This window comes from Podarcis erhardii (assembly GCF_964252035.2).
Source record: "Podarcis erhardii genome assembly, chromosome: 10".
Classification (NCBI taxonomy): domain Eukaryota; kingdom Metazoa; phylum Chordata; class Lepidosauria; order Squamata; family Lacertidae; genus Podarcis; species Podarcis erhardii.
The window spans coordinates 34,302,148-34,325,534 of NC_138500.1; the positions used below are offsets into that span (position 1 = coordinate 34,302,148).

Below are 23,387 nucleotides of genomic sequence, written 5' to 3' on the forward strand. Positions count from 1 at the left end.
GAAGTAAATAAAGACACTGGACACCAGATTTAGGTTAATTGGGCGAAAATGGCCACAACTTTATTGATTACAGGTAAGAGCAGTATTGGCTTTAGGCATTGGCCCTAACAGACTAACTGGTCTAACCGGGAAGGGTTAAGCACCAAACTGGGGGAGCCCCCGAGATGCACATCCCTGGGCGCTCCCCAGGGGGTTACCGCTCGGGAGTGCGCTTTAGGCCCTAGCCTCCGTAGGTTTCGGACGAGGCGACGCCCCCCGGAGTCCTTTAACGAACTACCCTTCAAGTTTTGGGGGAGGTGATGGCGTTCCTCCCCCCCAACCTCATTTCCATAACAATACCCCTGCCAATGCCTAACCGCCACACGAGCCTGTCTCGCCGCCAATACCCTCAAACCTGTAACCAATCCCTGATTCTATTAAAGATGTCGGCCAGCCAGACATCGTTACCATCATCAGAAAGATGCACGCCATCCCCGCGGTAGAGTGCCTCATTGCTAAAATGGATGCCAGGGTGTCCTATGACCCGCCCACCCATCACAGTCACTCTACGTGCCACCGAGCGCTCCAAAATCCTCCTGGCTCTATCAACGGCCACGGGGTTAGTGGCGTCTCGCCAACAGCGCCTCTCCAGCAAAGATGACCATATGATTGTAAGCTTTGGACACGCTGCCCGCAGCGCCTCCAGATCGCTGATAATGTGCCACATTATGTCCACCCCCTTTCTGTATGCCAGGTCGTTCTCGCCCAGTTGGATGACCAACGCCTCAGGTGGACCTAGTACTGCCAGTTTATTTGATATAGTTGGGAGGAATTCCTCCCAACGCATTCCGCGATGGGCAAACCAGGAAACTTTGACATTGTTAGGGAGCTGCCGATCAAGGCGGCAACCTCCGCTAAGCGCCCGCAGTCTTGCCCAGTGGACGATGCTATGGCCGAAGATCCATATACGCACCATTCCGCCACCTGGAAAATAAGAAAGCAGGAGAGCCGGATCAGTGGGGGAGGGCAGATGGGGCAGGGTAAAGGGGGTTTAGCGTGATTTCCGGATGTAGCCCCTGTAGGCATTTGACTTCCATCTCCCCATGTCCATTATCCTTTCGGCGGTAAACCCATGTGAACGGCGGTGGTTGCCACCCCAATGCGGAAAGAATGCGCAGCGTATGCTTCTGCTGGGAGCCCAATAGCGGCGATCGCTTTGCGCACGACTCTCGTGAACTGGTGTTTTGTAAGGTGAGAGCCATCAGCGTGTATAAAGAAGGGGCCACCTGTCTTTAGCCTTAGGCAGAGGAACTTCCTAGCATCCTTAACTGGGCATGGGCCGCCCTACGAGTAGCCTGTAGGCGAACCAGTGCCCCTCTGCCAAGCTGGTCGGTCTTTGAACTGCAGATTTTCAGGATAACCTCGGAGCTGGACAAGGATACATCCCCAAAGAGCAGCCCCCTGCAAACCACCTCACTTATGCGTAAGGCGCCAAAGAAGGCGAAGGAGAACGCTGAAGAAAATAACCTGGCCTCGTACCTGGACCAGCAGATGACTCTGAGCTCGGCACGTAGTTGCGTGAGTATGTCAAATGTTATGGGTCTTCTGCTATCCAGGCTAGGGGGATGGGATCTGCGCCAACCCTCTAGCATTTTCCGCACCACGAAGTGTGCGCATGTGTCAAGTGAGAACAGCGCTTTGGAGAAGAAGGATATCGCTGCAGAGTGAATGTTAAAGGTTTTGGGGGCCCGGCCCAGATCATGAAGATGCACCAGGTACTCAATAACCTCTGACTTTGACGGGGGCTTGCCTGGTTTAAACCGCCCTTTCTTTTGTCTAAATAATGTAAAATCTAGCCACGCTTTGTTATAGGATCTTAATGTAGAGGGTGCGACTGATGACAATACTCCCTTTATTGCTTCTCGTTGCCAATACTCCAGAGGTGCTCCGGAAACTGCTGCGGCAGCTGCTGCGCATCCGGCGCCAATGAGCGAAACCACTCCATCTGGAAACGAGATAACGCATCCGCAATGTTGTTATCAATACAAACTTAGCAGAGGCGTATAAGTTAAGACGAAGACAAGAGAGGACAAAGTATCACAACAGTGACGCTACCCTAGGGGAACGAGCGGATTGTTTGTTTAAAACCGACACCACAACCTGATTGTCCGTCCAGAAGCAGATCCTACGGTCTTTAAACTGCTCGGCCCAAAGATGGATTGCAACAACAATAGGTAAGAATTCTAAGAACGTCAAATCACGAAGAATGGGTTTCCCCTGCCATGAGGGGGGCCAATGCTGTGCGCACCACTGTCCCCTAAAGTAGACGCCGAAACCCAAGGACCCTGCTGCGTCCGAATGCACCTGGAAGTCTGCTTGCAGGGCCAAACTATCTTGCCATAGTGAGATCCCGTTATAGCCATCTAGGAATTGGAGCCAAACCTGGAGATCGGATTTTACAGCTCTTGAAAGGCGTACCCTGTGATATGGCGACCTTAGACCTGCGGAGAGTTTGGCCAAGCGGCCACAAAAAGGCCGACCGGGGGAGACTACCCGGCACGCGAAGTTGAGGTGACCCCAGAGTGATTGAATTTGTCTCAGGGTAATTTTCTTTAGGGGCAAGAGTTGCGAAATGAGCTCTTTTAGGGCCATCAGTTTCTCGGCAGGTAGGCGGGACGTTTGGGATATAGTGTCAAGCTCATTGCCCAGGTAAGTCATCGTGGTGACCGGGCCCTCCGTCTTCTCATCCACTAAAGGCACGCCCAGCTCTTCAGCCAAGGACTTAAAAGCCTGCAGCAGGGCATCACAATCGTGTGCATTATTTGCGACCAAAATAAAATCATCCAGATAATGCCCCACCCCTTCGAAACCATTTTAAATTTTAAAGCCCATTCGAGGAAGGTGCTGAAGGTCTCAAAGGCTGCACAAGCGATCGAGCACCCCATGGGCATAGCTTTATCGATAAAATAAGAACCCTGGAATTTAAACCCCAGCCACCGATAGTCCTCCAGGTGAACTGGGAGGAGGCGAAAGGCAGACTCAATGTCGCATTTGGCCATGAAGGCACCTCTACCAAAACCTCTGACCAATTTCACGGCTTGATCAAAAGAAGCGTACTTCACCGTGCAGAGCTCCTGGGGAATAACGTCATTAACTGAAGCGCCCTTGGGGTAAGACAAGTTGTGTATTAGCCGAAATTCGCCAGGCGCCTTTTTCGGGACGATGCCGAGCGGGGAAATATGGAGCTGATCTATGGGAGGAACTGCAAATGGACCAGCTACCCTCCCAGCCGAAATTTCATTCTGGATCTTTTTCAAAGCAATGTCTGGTCTCTCTAATACCGATTTCTGGTTAGGGGGGCAGCTGGAGTTGGGAGTGAACGCTACTGGGATTCTGAACCCTAGAGAAAACCCTTCCCCTAGGAGAAGGGCGGCCTGCCTATTGGGATACAAATTTAACAGGGACCTCAGGGGTAGAAGCTTAATTGGTGAACGAGCTAGGCCGAGAGACAAATTAGTAGCGATTCCCTGTTGCTTCTTGGGCGGGACCTGTTGCGCCTGAGGGGGCACCCCAGTTTCCCTGATATGAGTGACCCCTGCTGCCTCGAAAGGGCTGTTGCTTCCCCTTGTAGCAGTTAACAGCAGGGTGGTTGCCCGAACACTTATCGCATTCGTGCAGGTACTTACAGGAGGTGCGCTGGCATGCTCCTTTATTAAAGTCCCAGCATTGCTTGCGACGTTTAGTGTCGACCTTACCAGATTTTGCTTGGTCGTGCGCTTTCTTTTCAATGTAGGGGCCCACATGGTCCATCCAGTAATTATTATCCCTCTGATCCCAGCGAGTGGAGGACAAGAGCGAGGCGTTCCTATGGAAGTCCTCATCGTACGAGATGGCAGCCTCGTCTCCTGCTAACTCCCGGGCTCTTCTCACATGCGCAAGATAAGATGCAAGGTGCAAACCCATCTTTGGGTAACAACCCACTACTATCCCCATAAATACCTGATAACCGTTGAGCCAGTTCTCAAATGTACGCTCGGCTCGGGGGGACCTGTATCTTTTCTTGCCGTAATACCGCTTTTTCTCCCCTTTACCCTTTATTTGCACCGGTGGCAGTAAAGTGAACAAGTCAACATAGTCCCCATTCAATATTTTGTCCCTCTTTCTCTTAGAGAGGTGATTGCCCAAAATAAATTCAGTGGACCAGTGGGTTGAGACTTTTACGTCTTTCCACTCGAGGGTACCATTAAAATTTTTTCGATGAGAATTGGCCCTCCTCTCATGTATCCACAACGGAACCCCGGTTTCTTCACCCTCCCCCCAATAAGTCTCCATAGGAGCGTCACTATCACCCTCCGACGAAGAGGTACCTGTTTCATTGTCGGAATCAGATGGGTCGCTCCTTCTGCTCTTCTTGGACACATGTTTCTTCTTCGCCTTGCGTTTTCCTCCGCGTTTACCGTTGTCCTGCGGCGTTGGATCGATGTCAGCTGGAGCAGCCTGCTGCGGCGGAATCTCGTCGTCCGACGAGGACCCCTCCGATGGGCTAGGCAGGGCCGTAGGATCCTGAAAGACACTAGGTATGCCAATCCCCTGCTGGCTAGAATTAGAGGAGCTTGCTTGCTGTGTTTTGGATTTATGCGAAGCAGCCTTCGACTTTTGCACCCCTGGCCTAGACTTCTGCACAGCCACCTTGGGCTTCTGAGCATGCGCAGGGTGCAACAGGCAGTAGTGCCCCACTCGACTGTGGTAGCTGGGGGTTGCCCCTATTTGCCATGGTAACAAACTTGTGCTGCGAATGAGATGCTGGTGTGAATATATATGTAAAAGGCCAGGTAGCGTCTGCTCGGTATTGGCAAAGCATTTGTCCCCTAACCTTGACCGCCCCTGCCGATTAGTATTGTGGCTTTAACAGAAGAACCAATGGTACTGCACTTGTAACTGGATCTATACTTGATCTCCTACTCTAGTTGCGGCTACTGCAACAAGTAATAATTAATTATTATCGAATTACCAAACGTGTGAATTAAGCGTATTAACTATTTACCAATTATATTAATCAGAATTAGCTAAACCGACCAAACGAAAAGGCAGTGCAATAGTAAATCAGGCACAGTAAGCCAGATAATAGCAAGGTTCTTGAAATCCCAGCACCAAAAGCCTTAAAAAAGGTAAATAATCGCCACCCAGTGAACTGCCAAGAGTCAGCGTTCCTACTCTAGAGAGTTCTGATGCTGAAAACAAGCAAGATGAATGAAAACGGCTCAGCAGTGCCGAAAACCGCCTGTGCTGAATAACGAATGACTAACCTCTAAACAGGGGACTGCTCGGATAAGGAAGGGGGTTCAACAAGTAAAGGGACCAGATAGTAAGGGGATGTAACCACTGTCTTACCGATACAAGAAAGGTTGTACCAGCAGTTAAGACGGAACAGTAACAGAAAGTCAGAAGTGTAAGACAACCCTAACCGTAGAACGGTACGATAGGAACGGTGATCAAACAGCCAACGCCGCTGAAAACGCCGCGATGTAGGGTGCCCGGCAAGTGGTCTTCACTCAACAATGGTCACCCGGTAACCTCGTCGTTAGCGACAGAAATGGCACCCGCTTCCCCTAGACCCCGGGAAAATGAACCTGGCGGCTGAGGCCCGCCGAGCTGACAGTGAAAGAATAAATAATGAAGACCGCCAAAACCCCTGCCGCTGGGAACGCTACAATTCTGGGTTCCGGGCAAGCGGTGCCACTCTCAAGATGGCTACCCGGGAACCACGTTGCCAGCAGCCAAAATGGTGCCTGTTTCGCTTAGCCGGCCAAGCGCCCTCAAAAAACCCAGCTTCAGGAATGCAGGATTGGCAGCGGATTCCCCCGGCAACAAACGGTAAAGAAAACACTATATTTTATGCTCCGCAATGCACAGAGAAAGCTATAATGCGGTAGTGTAGCCGCCCGCGGACCCAGGACTGCCTCACCTAAGATGGCGCCTGGAGAGACCACGTGGGCCGAGTAAGATGGCGCCCAGCTACAACGTTACCGAGGCAACCGGTAGCAAGCGACACCAAATGTTCCCCGGAAATTAAGCCCGATGTAGAAAAAAGCCCCAAATTAATCCCGATATGAGAAAGGCCACCAGCCCCTAGCCGGCAAAATTAAATTGAGCAGGTCTGCGAGCAAATATAAGTAGGGGTAAACTGGCGTAACAGAAACTCCACAGAGATAAGGACGATACTACCAGATAGGCAAACCAATTCCTCCAGCGGAAAACTCCTGGAGACCGGGACAAATAGCAAACCTCTTGAGATCGCTGAGTGCTGCTCCCGCTGGCGAACGAGGTAATACGTGGCGGCGCGGACTCCGTTGCTCCAACACACGCTGGCAGCTTCGATGATCCCAGGAGGTTTCCGCGCTGAGAAGGCTGCTTCTGGTAGCCCGCTGAAAGGCCGAAAGGAAAAGCCGGCAAATCCCAATTGCGCTCCCGCAACCAGGACGTAAAAGGAAGTGCCAAAACAAAGAAAGTAAGCAGGCCCTTATCGGTCCGAAGAAATACAGGAGCCGACGAAAGGGGAGAACCAAACTGCTGCTGCTGTGGGAACGAAAAGGGGCGAGCCAGGGCTGCCCCGACCTTAAGTGATCCCGGGAGGCCCGCCCTTACCGGCAGCCGATTGGCTGCCGCCGTGGGCGGTGAATACTAATGAGCTGGGGGAATCCCTGCTTCTCGCGGGGCTTACGCTAGCCCCGCAAGATTGATGATGGGGGCGTGAGCCCGCAACCCCACCCCCTCTTTAGATCGGTAGTGGCTTTGCATGGCACCTTGTATTCCTGCTTCTGGCAACTCCTGCAGGCAGTGGAGAGACATGCCTGAATCCAAAGCTATAGCCAGTACTATTTTTCTAGAAAAAGAGGTGCAGGAACTCAGCAGGAATGCCTTACTTGTTCTCTTATAATGGTAATGGTGCCCACCTGAGCGGTGCCACCAGAGTTCTGAGTTTTGGTGAATTCTAGCTGGAAAATGCCCTGGCTGCATTTATGGGAGAAACAAGACTTTCTGGGGTGTTAATGCTGTCAGCCCTTCCATCATAGGCTCAGGGTGTGTGTGTGTGTGTGTGTGTGTGTGTGTGTGTGTGTACACACACCATATATCCTAAAGACACCAGTGTCTTTCATGTCCCTCATTCTGGGGAAATCAAATCCTGGATAAGTACCTAGAACTACTGGAATCTTGCACTGCTCATAGATTGGGGTGGTGTGCAACATTATATTATGCAAAATGACATACCGTATTTTTTGCTCTATAAGACTCACTTTTTCCCTCCTAAAAAGTAAGGGGAAATGTGTGTGCTTCTTATGGAGCGAATGCAGGCTGCGCAGCTATCCCAGGAGCCAGAAGAGCAAGAGGGATCGCTGCTTTCACTGCACAGTGATCCCTCTTGCTGTTCTGGCTTCTGAGATTCAGAATATTTTTTTTCTTGTTTTCCTCCTCGAAAAACTAGGTGCGTCTTTTGGTCTGGTGCGTCTTATAGAGCGAAAAATACGATACAAAGATGTGCATATTAGGAGAAATTCATGCAATAATATTGATGAATTCTTCTGAGGACTTGGGTTTTTTTTAAAAATCATCATAGTGATGTGAAGATCTTAAATTAACAGGACTGCCAACAGACAATGTAGGGGGTACACATGTACCAGGCCCCCAATACAGCAAGGGCCCTGGATTCTTAACATTCTTTTTAAAAAGAGGGCAAGCCAATCAAACATCTATAAAAAAAGCTAGAAAGCAAAATGTGGAGACAACAATTAGGGAGATACAGAGAAGCTGCTATTGCCAAGAATGCTCAATAACATAAACTCTGCTGTTAAGCAATCAGAGGAAGGAATGCTGACCGTCCCTACCTGGTACTCCCAGACAGGCCTCCCAGGGTGGCAGAAAAAAAGAGGAATATCTTGTTATTGCTGCTAGTCTGGCACTGGATGAAGAGATTAGCTGTATGCATGTTTAAGTGCTGTCCTGCATGTCCACATTATTTCATTCACTCACCAAGTATCCTGCTTTTACAGTGGAAAACACAACTTGCTGTTTTTGGTATGATTTACTTGCAGGTAAATCATATAATTTAAATAATATAATATAATATAATATAATATAATATAATATAATATAATATAATATAATATAATATAATATAATATAATATAATAATATAATATAATAATATAAAGGGGTGCAGGTGGCGCTGTGGGTTAAACCACACTCTGGCAGGAAGGTAAACGGCATTTCTGTGCAATGCTATGGTGTAGGAATGAAAATCACGACAGACGAGTAGTGGGTGTCATGAGGCGTCTGCCGGGGAAGCCCCGGGAACTCTCTTTTATTGAATATTACAAACATTGCCACAGCTGTACTTGTGGCTGATTGGTTGATACAAACACAAAGAAACTTGATGCTGATTGGTTAACATACATACAAGGCGGGAATTACATGTGAGGGGTGGGAATTACATGTGAACATTAATCACCGGTAGATTAAAGGCTGGGAAACAAGGTTGGGACTAGACAGGCATAAAACCTCCTAATTAATTATAACTAAAGATTAATATGGCATAAAACAATTACTAATGATTGATCATAACATGAAAGAATACAATAATCAAGTTCTATAGATATGGTCGACTATGCATGGAGAACAAGTCACCATGAACTTAAGGTGAACTGAGCAATGAGGGAATGTCTTGGTGTTTGGAACAGGTTCGTACAGTGTGTGCAGAAACAGAGAAAAGATTATAAGCGAGAGTTCCCAGAATGCAAGAGAAAAGAAGCAATGCTTCCCATAAAGCCACAGTTATGTGTAGAAAGAGAACGATGCAATGCTTCCCTATAATGCAACAATTATGTGCGGAGGGAAAACTTCCCTTTACTATGGTTTGCCAGAAGTGGCTTAGTCATGCTGGCCACATGACCCGGAAGCTGTATGCTGGCTCCCTCGACCAATAAAGCAAGATGAGCGCCGCAACCCCAGAGTCGGCCACGACTGGACCTAATGGTCAGGGGTCTCTTTACCTTTATTTTTACTTGCAGGTAAATGAATAAATGAGGCTTCTCTGCTACCTAGTAAAAGTGGTGATATTGCAGTGTCCAGCCCACCCAAATGCAATTTTCCAAGGCAGCCACACAACCACTACTGGTCTCCTTGTCATCACTGGGCTACCATTGATTCATATGCAGTAACCACAAAAAATGTAAAATATAAAACGAATCAGCAAATGCAGCCATAAAATCAACACACACCTTAAAGTTAGAGAAAGTTAAAATTCTTATTTAAAAAATCAACAAGGTTGACAAAATTTCTTTCTGAATGTGTTTATTTTGCTGAGAGTTCTGAAGCTGCACACATTTCCTGCTTGTTATTTATTTGTATTTTGTTTTTCAGCTCAGGAGCTCAAGCCTGTGTACCTTGTTCTCCCCTCTTTTTATCTTTGCAATTGCCCCGTGAGACAGACTAGGATAATTTTATATATATACATAAACATCAGTTCTTCCCTATGGACTGAGTGGGTGGATGTCGGGCCCCCAGTCAACATGCAGTCAACTGGCCCAGGAAATCCAGTGTTGGCATCACTGGAACTTCAGAAGGGAAATCTGAGAGAAACCAAATTTGACAGATGCACCCATTCCTAAACAGTTTTAAGACCATGTTCCCTGTTTTCCAACCCAAGAGTAAAAGTAGGATGGGAGGCATGCAAGATATTTATTTTATCCTGCCTAGCTAAAGACAGCTGAAACTCTGCTGCCGGGTGGTTTTTAGAAGGCTGTCAATATCCATTCAACTTTTTCTGCAACAGAGTTCAAGGCTAGCAGCTTCAGTTCCTGAAAATCAACATTATTCAACTGTAGCAATATTTATTCAATGCCGAAAGATGTAATCTAATCTGGAAAATAGGACAGCCTTGGGAACAACCTGACAGACCTGTTTGCAAGTTATGAACAAACTCAATCAGCTTACGAGAGAGAGAGAGTGAGAGAGAGAGAGAGAGAGAGAGAGGGAGAGAGAGAGGAGTGTCTCCTTTATCAGATCAGTTGGCAGCTTTGTGCAACATGGCCATAAAGGAGGAGGAATGGCAGTTGAATGGCAGTAGGAAGCAAGGAGTACAATCTGTGATCTCAAAAACCCATTGCCTACAGTAACCTCCTCCAACCAAACTGACTGGGGCTCCTGGGGTTGCAGTTCAACATCTGGACGACACCCAATAAGGAGAGTCTGGTCCACAGCCAAGCTCAGTGGTACAACCATACCCTTGCCTCACCTGTTGGGCAGAGTTACAGATAGGTAGCCGTGTTGGTCTGCCATAGTCAAAACAAAACAAATTCCTTCCAGTAGCACCTTAAAGACCAACTAAGTCAGTTCTTGGTATGAGCTTTCGTGTGCATGCACACTTCTTCAGATACACTGAAACAGAAGTTTCCAGACCCTTCTATATAGTGAGAAGGTGGGGAGGGGTATTACTCAGAAGGGTGGTGGGAATGGGTGATTGGCAGATAGCTGTGATGAGCCTGTTGACGACTCTTAACGACTGCAATAGGTCTTACAGGAAAGCTCATACCAAGAACTGACTTAGTTGGTCTTTAAGGTGCTACTTAAAGGTGCTACTGGAAGGAATTTGTTTTCTGTTGGGCAGAATCACCATTTTGTTCATAACAAATGTGTTTTTGCCACAACAGAATAACATGGCTGGTTTTCTCCCATATATATTCTACATGGAAACAAAGCCCATGGGCCATGCTGTGGTTTCATGTGTTCCGTCTCTGTTACAGTACATTCATATATTGATCCAAATGGACCCATTGGTCTGACTCAGTCACAAAGGCCTTTCAAATCTGAGATTGCTTCCCAACAGCTTTTACTAATACGTCTGCCATTTTAAAATTGTTTCTGCTGGGTATACCACCACTTTGAAAAAGTGAGAATTATGACTATTCAAATAAATAAAGTATGTAAGAAAAATCAAGGAATACATTTCCCCATCTTGTAACAGATGTCACACCCAGCCACATAGAGTTGCAAGTTCTACTGTTTATTTGGGATTTCAGCCTATAGATGAGTAGCAGGTGAGTTTAGCAGTCATGGAAGGAGTTGACATCCCTCTGTGTGCAGGTACTTCTAGACAGCCAGCCAAGGTTCCTCCTTGTTAGTCCCTACTAACGATAATTTGTGGTGTCGAACTACAAAGGTAGGGGCTCTTGGTTTCACAATTTCTTCTGTCCCATGCAATGTAATCTATGCGGAAAGAAAATTAAGGCAGCTGAGATACCAGGGTGATTTGGGGAATCTGTCTGAGTGGAAGCCCAAAACTTCACCCAAAATTCAGTCCAAGGCAGAGTTCAGAACCAGTCCTTGTAGACCTCTGCAAATATTGGGGGTGGCAGATCTTTTAGATCTGTGAATTTAAAGAGAAATGAACTTACTCTCAATTATGCTTCTTCCTTTTCAGATGGGATGTCTGGATGTCCTGCAGAATTCAAGATGGGAATATGATTATATGTGTTTACATCCAAAACAAGAAGAAGTGTCCAATTCTGACAACATCAAGCTTCCTCAGATGATGAGGGGAAAGGGTCCCCATCTGCCCAATCTCCACCTGTCTCCTTAGGGTGGCTCCTTTCTGGCTGTTGGGATAAAATGCCTCATTCACTTTTACACTTTCTGCATTCCAAATGGGGAGGTCTTGACTAGAAGCACAATTGTTTTAGAACAGTTTAGTGCTGAACTCATGTTACATGCCTAATGCCAGTAATGCTGAGACTGGTGCTCAGTTATCAGCAAATGGGGATAGGCATCAATTGCACCACTAAGGGCTTATCCACATTTCTTATCCACCCAAGAAACCTTTTTACTCACCAGATGAATCCACCTTCACACCAAACACTTGGACTTCACACAGGGTGAGATACTGAATGCCTGGGATGGTCAATGTTACATACTGCCCTTTGAATCCTCCACAATTGTAACTGCGGGTTTCTCCAGCACCTATTGAGGTGATAGTGGCACACCTTGAAAAAGAAATCCATTCATGTTAATAATATTAGGCGACTGAAGGACACCACGAACTGCAACATGATTTATGCCAGGAATCGCTAACCAGTGGACCTCGAGACGTTTCAGGAACCCAACTCCCATCAGCCCCAGGCCAAAGGTCAGGGGTGATGGGAGTTGTTGCCCAGCCACATCAGGATGGCTGCTGGTCAACCTGATCCACACTGAAAAGAATAAAAGATACAGATGAATAATGGAACATCACTGCATTACACAGATATATTTTTTATCTGTGGTTTCTGCATTGTCTCATCTTTCTCATGGTATTGTCTTCTCTGTGCCTTATCCTTGTGACCCCCTTGAGAACATTCAACCAGCAGGTACCTGGGATTTGCAGAACCGCCATTCTCAAAGGAGTTGCCAATGCGGATTTCAGCCCCATCCAGCCGGTCTGCACAACAGTCTTCTCGATTGGTGATGCTTATGCTAGACACATCAAATTCTCCCTTCAAGTCTACAGCCCACCATGGATTCGGCTCTATATCCGTGTGAGTGCATGATCTACGCATATAATTAGTGGAGGTGGACCCATCAATGGCATTCTTTGCAACTCCTAGTTGGTTGTAGGTACTGGACTGGGATGCCTCACCTTCGAGGGCCACATTGGGAACTGCAGGAAAGGGAAAGTAATGCTCACACAACTAAACAAGAAAACTAGTTCTGGGTTTCCAGATATTGCTTGAACAATGCAGCGCCCTTATCTCAGCTTTGTCACACCCACTAGTGTGGATGCAACATAGCAGATTATATACATCAAAAGAGTGTGTACACACACACAGTTCAACTTGTAGCTCTCAGTAGAGAAACAAATGATTGGATAGCAACATGAGTCACCAATCTGGACGTGCCCATGGTATGGTCATTTGCTGACTGGCCTTTTTCTTGGTTAATAGTGTATTTGTGTGTGTTTGTAGATGAGACAGAGATAGAGATATTAAAGCTTAATTGTTTTTAAAGATATTTAATGATATTTTCCCCAATGTTTTTAGCTGTTCCTATTTTACATGTTAGCCACCTTAAGTCCCTGTTAGGGAGAAATAAATAGGATAGATAGATAGATGATAGATAGATAGATAGATAGATAGATAGATAGATAGATAGATATAGATAGAGAGAGAGATAGATAGAGAGAGAGATAGATAGATAGATGATAGATAGATAGATAGATAGATAGATAGATAGATAGATAGATGATAGATAGATAGAGATAGATTAGATAGATGATATAGATAGATGATAGATAGATAGATAGATAGATAGATAGATAGATAGATGATAGATGATGATGATAGATAGATAGATAGATAGATAGATAGATAGATAGATAGATAGATAGAGATAGAGAGATAGAGAGATAGATAGATGATAGATAGATAGAGATAGATTAGATAGATGATATAGATAGATGATAGATAGATAGATAGATAGATGATAGATGATGATGATGATAGATAGATAGATAGATAGATAGATAGATAGATAGATAGATAGATAGATAGATAGAGATAGATAGATGATAGATAATAGATAGATAGATAGATAGATAATAGATAGATAGATAGATAGATAGATAGATAGATAGATAGATATAGATGATAGACAGATAGATAAGAGAGAGAGAGAGAGAGAGAGAGAGAGAGAGAGAGAGAGGTGGATAGATGGATAAACAAATGTTACAAGGCCAATGGATATTGTTGTGTGCACCCCAATCTCCAAGCAGCAAGAAACTCCAGGTATGCTGGAATGAAGTTTCCTTGGAATGAAGATCTTTGGAGACTGTGATGTCTTTAGGATATATAGTTTCATTTATAAATACATACAACCTGAGCACAAGACGGTGGGCAACAGGGCAAACTCTTTCTTTTCTTTTTAAAAATAATTTTTATTAAAGGTTTTCTTAGTTTACAAAAGTACATGTATTGTGTCTTTTTCAGGTTGTGTTTTCTACAGATCAGTTACATTTGTTGTGAGACATAAGTCTTTCTAATATGAATGGCAGGACTTACCTGGCCTGCTAATGCCATTACCTGAACAAAGTAACTGGTTTGACTGGTTTCCTTGTATAGAGTCTAATCTCTATCACAGATTTTGAAGGGAATCATCAACCAGACTGACCCCTCAAAACCGTAATAATATATTCCAGCCTAGAATATTGAGAATGTCTTATTTCAAACACCTGAAAGTGCCCATTCCCAGCTCAGACAACTGTTTCTCCAGCAAAAAGTAGTTATGCCAACAAATACCAACTCAAGTATTTGTTGGAAAATTTTTATACATACCTGGGGGAGCTCTCCTGTGACCAAAAACTTGAACTTCACAGAGGGTGAGATATTTGGCTTCGCCTGGAATGGTAATAGTCACATACCGTCCCAGCATTCCTTCACACTGATATTTTTTTGTTTCTCCCAAACCCAGTGAAGTGATGGTGGCACACCTTGAAAGGAAACCAGTATGTTAGCCTTAATGAGAGATTTAAAGAATACAATCAGCAACAAATTCAGTACCTGGAGGGGGGTGAGGGGCAAGCATGAACAAGGTCTTATGCTAATGAATGCTTTATCCAATATAGGGCAAGGATACCAGTCAATTCACTAGTCAAATACTGTCACTTAGCCATTCACTTAGCCCGTAAACTGACCAAGTATTTGGCTTTGTTTTTTGCAGTCTTCAGATGAGGATTAGACCATGTGAAAAATGAACATAAGATTTTAGCTGCAGTTCATTCATTTTCAGCTTTGTATTCTTGTTATTAAAACAAGAAGTTAATTGTGAAAGAGTCTTGCTTATTCTTCTAATAAAGTTAATCCTTTAAGAAATACTTTATCATTGCTTTACCATTTTTGACTGGCCACTTGACTAAATCGGACTAGCCAAATGCCCAGTCCTAGGCCTGGCATCCTTGGGTAGCTGACATTGGCAATACCTGGGATTTCTGATGCCTCCTTCATCATCCGAGTCCCCAACTCGAATTTCAGCGCCATTTATCCTTTCCGCACAACAGTCCCCTCGATTGGTGATCACTACACTGGACACATCAAATCTTTCCCTAAGGTCCACTGTCCACCACGGATTAGCTTCTTCTTGGGTGTGAGTGCAGTGTCCACGCAAATAGTCAGCAGAGGTAGAGCCATCATTGGCATGCTCAGCAGATCCCAGATGATTGAAGATGGTGGACTGGAATGCCTTTCCTTCAAGAGCGGCATTATAGACTACAAGAAAAGAAAAAAACCAATGGAAGAGAGGTGTTTCCACTAATAAACAGCTTAGCAAAACTATCTAGAAGGAAAAGGAACTTGCAAAGTAGGCTCTCAAATATTAGTGGAATGAATAATTAACATTTGGGGGTTCTGTGCACACCAGGGCATTGCATTCATGCATACATGAGTCCTTGTTTCTGTATGTGTATTTGAGCACCTATATCCACAAGAGGGCTTTTACTTTATTCTTCCCAAATCTCATGTTCCCATCCACAGTTGTAGGGACTGCTTGATAGGATGTACTTAGGGAAGAGTGGTTTATGATATCAAGAGTAATATTTTAACATTGGCACTTATAAATCAAGTGTCCTCTGTGTGAGCATACAAGAACTCTTGGGTAAGTTTCCTATGCAATCTATAAGAAAAATACATATACCACCAGGTTTGATAGTTCACACCCATCTTCAGTAAAAGGGTCAGCTTACCCGTTGTATAGGGTTGCCAGTTCTCTTTTGCTTCTTCCCATGGCTGTTTGGGTTCTCTTGGCTTTTCCCATTGTTCAACTGGTGAAAAAACTATTGGAAGAAATCAGTGTAAGTAAAAGATTAGCAATATATGAGAAAGATTTCATTCTGGGTGCTTTGTTGTATTTCTAAAAAACATAACAGGTAGCAAGTCTGAATGAGTTTAGTGTGAATCCAGCTCCAAGAAGCAAATTTAGTTCCAAGAAAAAATGAACTTCAACTCCCATCATGCCTGGCCATTGGCCATGCAGGTGGGGGCTGATGGGAGTTGGAGTCCAATAAGATCTGAAAGGTCCCAGGTCACTGCCTTAAGGATTCCTGGATGGGAAGGAGGGCTGTGTCCTGAAAGCTAAGAGCACCGGACAGAAGATCACCAGGTTGATGGACTATATGGAATTGGCGGAAATGACTGGCAGAATCCGAGACCAGGGAGAAGAGTCGGTGGAAGAAGATTGGAAAAAAGTTTAAAGACTATTTATAGAAATATTGTAAAATTAATGAATGTTAGAAAAATGTTGGAATGAAGTTATATGGCTTTAGTAGAAATGTTATAAGGAATTAGGTATAAATAGATTATTAGAGTATTAAAGGGAAAAAAAGGTTAGGATATGTTAAGATAATTATAGGACAGAAAATAGAGGAAGATGGAAAGGAATTGCTGAAACACTTAATAGAAGTGGAATACAAAAAGGGAGGTGTGAGGAGGTCATTGAAACAAGTGAATGAAAGATAAGATACTGAAATTGTATGATGTGTGCTAAACTGTTTTTGTTTTGTTTTGTTCAGTTTATTGTGTTAGTGTTGTGTAATTTTTTATATTGTATTGTATTGTCTTTTTTTCTTTTTTCTTTCCCTTTTTGTAGTGTTTAAAAGTAATAAATATTATTTTTTTAAAAAAGAAAGCCTTATAGCGGCTTAGGAACAAGAGGGACAAGTGTAGAGTTGCTGGAAGTGTTTGGTGAGGGGAAGAAGACCAAATTTACCATATTGATTCAAACTAATCAGCTAAATAAATACTGGTTGTTCATGTCTTGTATATAACGTTTTAGGCTTTTGGAACACATGAATGTGAGGATCATTTACTGACCTGCTTCTTGCGTAGTTCCAGATGAGGTCTCTTTTTCATCTCCTAGACAAAACATATATTGAGTGTCAAAGCAACACTTCCTAGGTGATGAAAAATATCTGAGCCATGCCAAACCTTACTTAGAAAACAACAACCCCAAGTATACTTGGTTGATGGGGATCACTGGTATCACAAACCCCCAAATAGCACAGAACTTGAGAAGAATTTTGTCAGTGTCCCACAGGAATATCAATGAATATAATGAGTATGGGAAAAGGGAAGAACAGGTGTAAACATTCTAGACTGAATCAACAATCGAACTCTGAGCCTTCTCCTAACTAAAGTTGCCAGCTTTCTACTGGTAAATCTTCCATGCCTCTAAGGGAGCAGGGTAGAGGTTTACAGGCACAGCTTTACCCTCAGGGCATCAGCATCTTTTTCAGGCAGATGTTAAAGTCATCTATATGTTGTCTGTTGTAGGGCAAGTGAGCATGGCTTTCCTGATATAGTCCCCTGGCCAAAACAGGGAGGCCTAGCAAGCCTATATAGGCCTATGGGCTAAAATTTCCCGCCTCTGGTGTACATCATCACTTGATACTGCAGTTATTAAAAGACAAAGAAGCACATGTGACATGAAGCATCCCATAGAAGAGATGGCTTCCTTCTCCAGAGCTTCCCTTGCCATTAAAGACTTCCTAGCCTAGACATCTCCCATCCATTTCTTTTCAAGGACAACATCGGTCAGCAGCCCACCAAACCACAACATGACAAGGAAACCTCCGCACTTACCCGAGGAAGGTAGCTTTTCACCAAACACTTCAACTTCACACAGTGAGAGGATACGAATGCCTGGGATGGTTATAGTCACATAACGTCCTTGCAATTCTCCACAGTCAAAAATGGCTGTTGCTCCTGGGGCCAATGACCTGATTGTCGCACACCTTGAATGGAAACCAGTTTGTGTGTCAGTATTAACCAGAAGTCATACTGCAGGATGGGTGAGAGGCAACATGTCTCTGGATATCAGTTACTAGGGTCAATGGCTGAAGAGGGCTGTTGTCCTCATGTTCTATATCTGGGGTCCCAGCAGGCATGTGGTTGGCTGCTACAGAACACAAGGTGCTAGACTATTCAATCTTGGCCTTCGTCTAATCTAGCAGGGCTCTTCTTAGGATCTTAAGGAAGAAAAGTCAGGTATGATCCCATCAATAAAATCACTCTGTTACCGTACCATGGATTTGTGATTCCTCCTTTTACTGGTGAGCTTCCAATTCGGATTTCAGCCCCATTTATCCGCCTCACACAGCAGTCTCCTCGATTGGTGATGCTAACCCTGGACACATGAAACTCTGCTCCCAAATCCACTGTCCACCATGGATTAAATTCTAGTTGTGTGTGTGTGCAGCTGCCACGCATATAGTCACTAATTATATGCCCATCGATGGCATTCTCAGGGTTTCCAAGTGCATTGTAGATACTGGACTGAAATGCTTTCCCTTCAAGAGCCACATTGGGAACTATAAGAAAGAGCAGAAAATCTTGAAAGAATCTTGAAAGTGTTCAGGATCCAATGAGCCCAAGATCGCTTATTCCCCATTTGGTTTAATTTCATTTCATATACAAACACAGCAGCTCAGGAGCATCAAGTCCAGCAGGTCTATGTGAATGTCTGGATTTAGTACAGTTTAAGGTTACTTTTTCTCTTCTTCTTTTTTTTGGGGGGGGGGGATGTAATTGTTTTGATTTGATTTAGACCAGGCCATTCATTGTTTTCTTCTGCGTATGTTTTATTATCGACTTAGTAAATCACACAGCTGCATCCTGTATTTCTTTATTGGCAATTGTGATTTTTTTTAAAAAAATAATGCTTATTTCATTTCTTTTTTATGTAAGCTGTCTGCACTTAAATCACTGAGCACTGGTGATGAGAATATACAAAATGGATCTGCAATAAATATATGAATGAATTATAAGTGCTAGTCTTATTGTTAAAGTTGAGGGCCCATCAATCAGTGGGCGAGCAAATGCCTTGAATTCTCAAGTCCTAAATTTATTCACCAGAATCTCTAGTTGAAGCGGGGATGGGGCATCCATGGCCTTCAAGATTGGTTGGACTCCAACTCCCATCAACACAAACCACTGTCCAATGGCCAAGGATGGATGAGCTCAGCAGCTTCCCTTGAGTTAAAGGATATCAGGAAGTAGCGCTGAGTTACTTTAAAGAACTCACATTGCAGAAATTGCTTAAAAGTGGCTGAATCATGCCCAAACTGGCATCCACATTTACAAGACTACACCACCAGCAACATTCCTTCCCAACTAGCAGTATGCAATGGTCTACTTACCAGAAGTGTTAACTTGTTCTCCTGGTGTGAGTGGCTTGTTCTTCTCCAGCTCATGGCCGGCTTCCAAAGAAATTTATAATAAAAAGAAATAAAAGGCTTAGCTGAGCCTTTATCTGCTGATGTAATTCATTCAGCACAGTCTAGAGAGATTTATTCATTCATTCATTCATTCATTCATTCTTGGGTTCCCCTTGATAAAATTATCAGAGCAGCATGCATAGAAAAAGAATGATATGTCAATCACAACAATTAAAACCATGCAAAGATAAAATCCTAAAAATTTAGCAGAGAGTATGAAAGTCATAATCAAGAGTCCAGGAAAGTGGACTTCCGGGAGGAAAACATGGTGGACTAGATATCTCTGGTCGACCATCTAGTTTAGCAGAGATTATGATGTGGTGATTAATGATAGCCAAGCTATAAATCTTGGTTATTGAATTATCTCTGGGGAAACAGAGGTAACAGGGATTATCTTCCAATGCTCTGAAAGGGTTGCTTTCCACACTGCAGCCCCTTCTACACTGCATTCCATCTCTTCTATCTGACCTGGAAAGTGACAGCCAAAACATTTTGCTATGTCTGTTTTGAGTTAGCACCCGGGTGTTAATCCAGCATCTCTTCTTGAAGGTCTTTGACATGTTTTGGGAACAGGGGAGTAAACTGTGGGATTGGAATGCCCACAGACCCTACTGAAAGCTTGGTTGCCAAGATAACTGGAGTTAAAATGAGATAGTTGAGACCTTATGTTTTGGGGGACCCCAAGGAAGTTGATTCCAATGTGGAGTCATGTACATATCTTTACATCCCATGACTTGCAACCTTTCTTGATGCATGTAGAAGGATGTTTTGAAGTTTTATGACTTTTGTGGCTGTGTTTGAAACTGCTATATATTGTTCTGATATGCCTCATGTCAGTCTTTTCTAACTAGCAGTTCTGCTGAACAACTGGTTAGCAAGGTTGTCCTATTGCAATAGCGTTAATAAACCCAGCTTCTGCTAAATCTGTTGCTGTTATTTTGTTGGCTCCATGTTTTTATTTAAAAGGGTGTTCCCTCACCTGGGAAATGAACAAATGGTGTAGAAGTAAATTTTTACCACGTGGGTGTTTTCCCAACCCTGCAGAGCAGATTTGAAGAAGGTGTGGGTCACAGGGGAGGAGAGGGGGGAAAGTTTTAGAAAATATTGTGCTGGGTTTGGAATGGATTATAATGGTGTAACTGTCATGGCTTCCTCTATAGAATTGTGGGGGAAATTACTTTAATGAAAGATTCCCTCCTATAACCCTACAGTTCCCAGGGATCTCTGGCATGGCAGAATCATAGCACTGGAAGGAACCTCAAAGGTAATCTGCTTCAACACCTTCTCAGTGAAGAAAATCTGCTACTACAGCATCCAGAATGACCATTAATGAATAAGTCAACATTATAGACATTGTGTTTCTCCTGTATATTAGGCTGGATACACACCATCCATTTAAAGGACATACCTTCCTGTAAAGAATCTTGGGAACTGTAATTTACCTCTCACAGAGCTACAGTTCCCAACACCCTTTTATAAAATACAGATCCCAGGAATTTTGGGGGGTGGGGAGGAAGCATGCAGTTAAATGTACATGGGATGTATGCAGCCTCAGTCTCTTTGCACATAAACAGATACCAATATCTTTCCTACTTACCACTGGAATCTATCTTCTGACCAAACACCTGGACTTCACAAAGTGTGAGGTATCCACCCCTTGGTAGGGTAATTGTAACAAACTGCCCTTTTGACGCTTCACAGTAAAAACTGCGTGTTTCCCCAGCATCCAAAGAATTTATTATAGCACATCTAGAAAACAAAAGAAAACATCAAGAAACAGTACTAAACAATAATTGAAGAACTTTATCAGAAAGTTGAAAACACATTAAAATTTCAGGATAGAGAGCAAATATTTGCTATGTTTGGGGAACTCAAATAGCTAGGGATCTTTCTGAAACTTTTCCACTACATTGTTCTCCCTATGCCATAATCCTGTAAAGCAGGGATGCCACAGGATGTTGCAAAAACAGAAGTGGAAATGGCCAATGTTCACAAATTCACTCCATGTGTGGAACAGAAATCGATGCAGTGAATACGATCAGCGTTTGCTGTTTTGGCTCCTTTCAGTCCACAGACAATATATAATTGATTACATTACACACACACCCCAATTTGCACTGCATTTTCTTTACATTTAAATGAGTGGGGTGGCATCAAAGGACATTGTAACTTATATAATTTATGTACGGAATTACATAAATTATGTAATTTTCCCACAGCGGACAGCAAAATGAAATAATGTAGCTTTTGGAAGACAGTGAACTGAAGTGTAACGGAAACAGTCCTGGATGTGACGAAAACAGGGAAGAACAGAAAATTGTACATCATGACATCTCAATGTGTAAGACAGAGATAAGGAATCTGTGGCCAACCAAATTATTGTTGAATTCCCAAATCGCAACCCTAACCAACGTGGACAATGGCTAAGGATGATGAGAGTGCTACTCCAAAAACACCTGAGGGGCCGCAGCTTCCCCTTCCCTGGCTACAAAGCATCCGATCCGGATACAGTACCTAGGATTTGTGGTGCCTCCTCTCTCTGCAGAGTCCCCAACTCGGATTTCAGCCCCATTAAGACGGTGAGCACAGCAGTCTTCCCGATTGGTGATGCTTACATGGACTACTTGATACTGCGCCTGCAAGTCTACCGTCCACCATGGATTACTTTCATAATCTGTGTGGGTGCAGGATCCCTCTGTAAATATACCTACTAAAGACCCATCAATGGCATTCATAGCTCCTCCTAGCGGGTTGTAGGTGCTGGATTGTAAAGCTTCTCCGGTGAGGGCCACATTGGAGACTGAAAGAGAGAGGGGGAAAGTTTCCATTTTATTGCCAGAGGTGTGGATTAGCTCTCATTCCTTATTATGAAACCGTCCAGTGCAAAATAAAACCAGAAGTGTAATGATGCTGCTAAACAGATGTCATTAAACTTGAGGTTACTGCAACAAACAGCACAACAGCTGCATACTCCAACCAAATTAAAAGGTTACTTGTGGTTAAGACTGCATTTTTGTACTAATTTACCTGGAGTAAATCTCACTAAAACAACGAGGTTTACTTTAGTGGCACTAAAATCCCCATAGAAAACAAAGGAACAAATTAGTTACGACTAATTCAAGTTCCACTGTCAATTAAACTAACCCGTGAGCAGACATAGTTAGAATTGCTCCGAGGGTCCTATCAAATTCAATGCAGTTTACTCTGAGGTAAATAAGTTAGGAGTGCTTCCATTAGTTCCCATAATTATGAATTGTCACTGAATAGTTAGCTGTGGGCCATACTCAAAAGAGCTCCAGGGAGCAGAAGCTGGTGGGCCACAGTAGTTTCCAATGAAGAGGGCACATCGAGTACTTCAGGAATTTATCTTCGCTCGGATTAACTACTCTTAAGAAATATTTCTTAACGTAAAGAGGGACCTTGATCTAAAGGCAGGCAGTCACATAGGAAGCCCTATTGAAATTAACAGGATAGCAATGAACTTGTCCTTTTCATTTCCAGCAGGAAGTAAGACAGCCTTCTCTGGGTTGGTTGGTTGTTTTTTAAGATTTTATTTTAAATTATTCAATAAAACAGTAAAATGAGAACTACCGAGAATACAAATCAAGTAAGCAGAATACGGAGCCCTCTCTTAAAAGTAATTCTTAGCCCTAACCCCCCACAGAGGACCATAGTTCCTTCCAGCTCTCACCAGGAATCCTTCATTTCTCCTCCCAGCCTCTCACCTGGGAGACCGACATTTTCCTGTCTCTCACTGTCTCTTTACCACCCCCATGAGACTACAATCACTGGACATTAATAAAGGCCCCAGTCATTGCACTCAAAAGAAAGAACAAAAAGAAGAGAAACAAAGAAGAGAAACAGAAAAAAGAAAGCAAGGGACAATACAAAGAAAGACCAGTGAAGAAAAATAGGGGGAAGGAAAGACACCCAGTTCTTGGTAACACACCCTCCAACGCAGGTCGGGAAGGCAGGATGGTCAAAAGCAGCAGCGAAAGGCAGTATTTCACGGTCCTTCTTGGAACCATCGTGTCCTCTTTCTTGCAGGATCTGTAAAAAGAGGCTGGCCAGGCTCAGGAGAGAACACTTCCCAAGAGAAGCGCTCTTGATTTGAGTGCCC

At 43.9% G+C, this 23,387-nt stretch overlaps 1 protein-coding gene across 2 annotated transcripts; it reads right to left on the bottom strand.

Annotated features, from left to right (window-relative positions):
- Window positions 1-11,017: 11,017 nt before the first annotated feature.
- On the bottom strand, window positions 11,018-23,387 carry LOC309351541 (uncharacterized protein). 2 transcript variants are annotated; one of them, XM_081879300.1, is made up of 13 exons: window positions 23,217-23,387; window positions 21,782-22,067; window positions 20,865-21,016; window positions 19,190-19,249; window positions 18,076-18,361; window positions 17,634-17,785; window positions 15,740-15,829; window positions 14,981-15,266; window positions 14,337-14,491; window positions 12,382-12,667; window positions 11,863-12,014; window positions 11,430-11,473; window positions 11,018-11,241 (listed from the first exon to the last, which is right to left on the bottom strand). In XM_081879300.1, exons 1-12 carry the CDS (start codon window positions 23,293-23,295, stop codon window positions 11,436-11,438), a joined length of 2,022 nt encoding a protein of 673 aa, XP_081735426.1. In that variant the 5' UTR covers window positions 23,296-23,387; the 3' UTR covers window positions 11,018-11,241; window positions 11,430-11,435. The 2 variants fall into 2 exon arrangements, with proteins under 2 accessions (XP_081735426.1, XP_081735427.1); XM_081879301.1 differs by lacking the exon at window positions 21,782-22,067 and having other exon boundaries at window positions 23,217-23,351.

What these genes read in the sequence shown, in the direction of transcription:
- LOC309351541 (XM_081879300.1), bottom strand. Translation starts at nt 23,295, where the DNA reads ATGGTTCCAAGAAGGACCGTGAAATACTGCCTTTCGCTGCTGCTTTTG. An exon ending in GGAGGCATCAGAAATCCCAG is followed by an intron (nt 14,492 to 14,980) that starts GTATTGCCAATG and finishes TTTCCTTTCAAG; the next exon opens with GTGTGCCACCATCACTTCAC. An exon ending in GGCGGTTCTGCAAATCCCAG is followed by an intron (nt 12,015 to 12,381) that starts GTACCTGCTGGT and finishes TTCTTTTTCAAG; the next exon opens with GTGTGCCACTATCACCTCAA.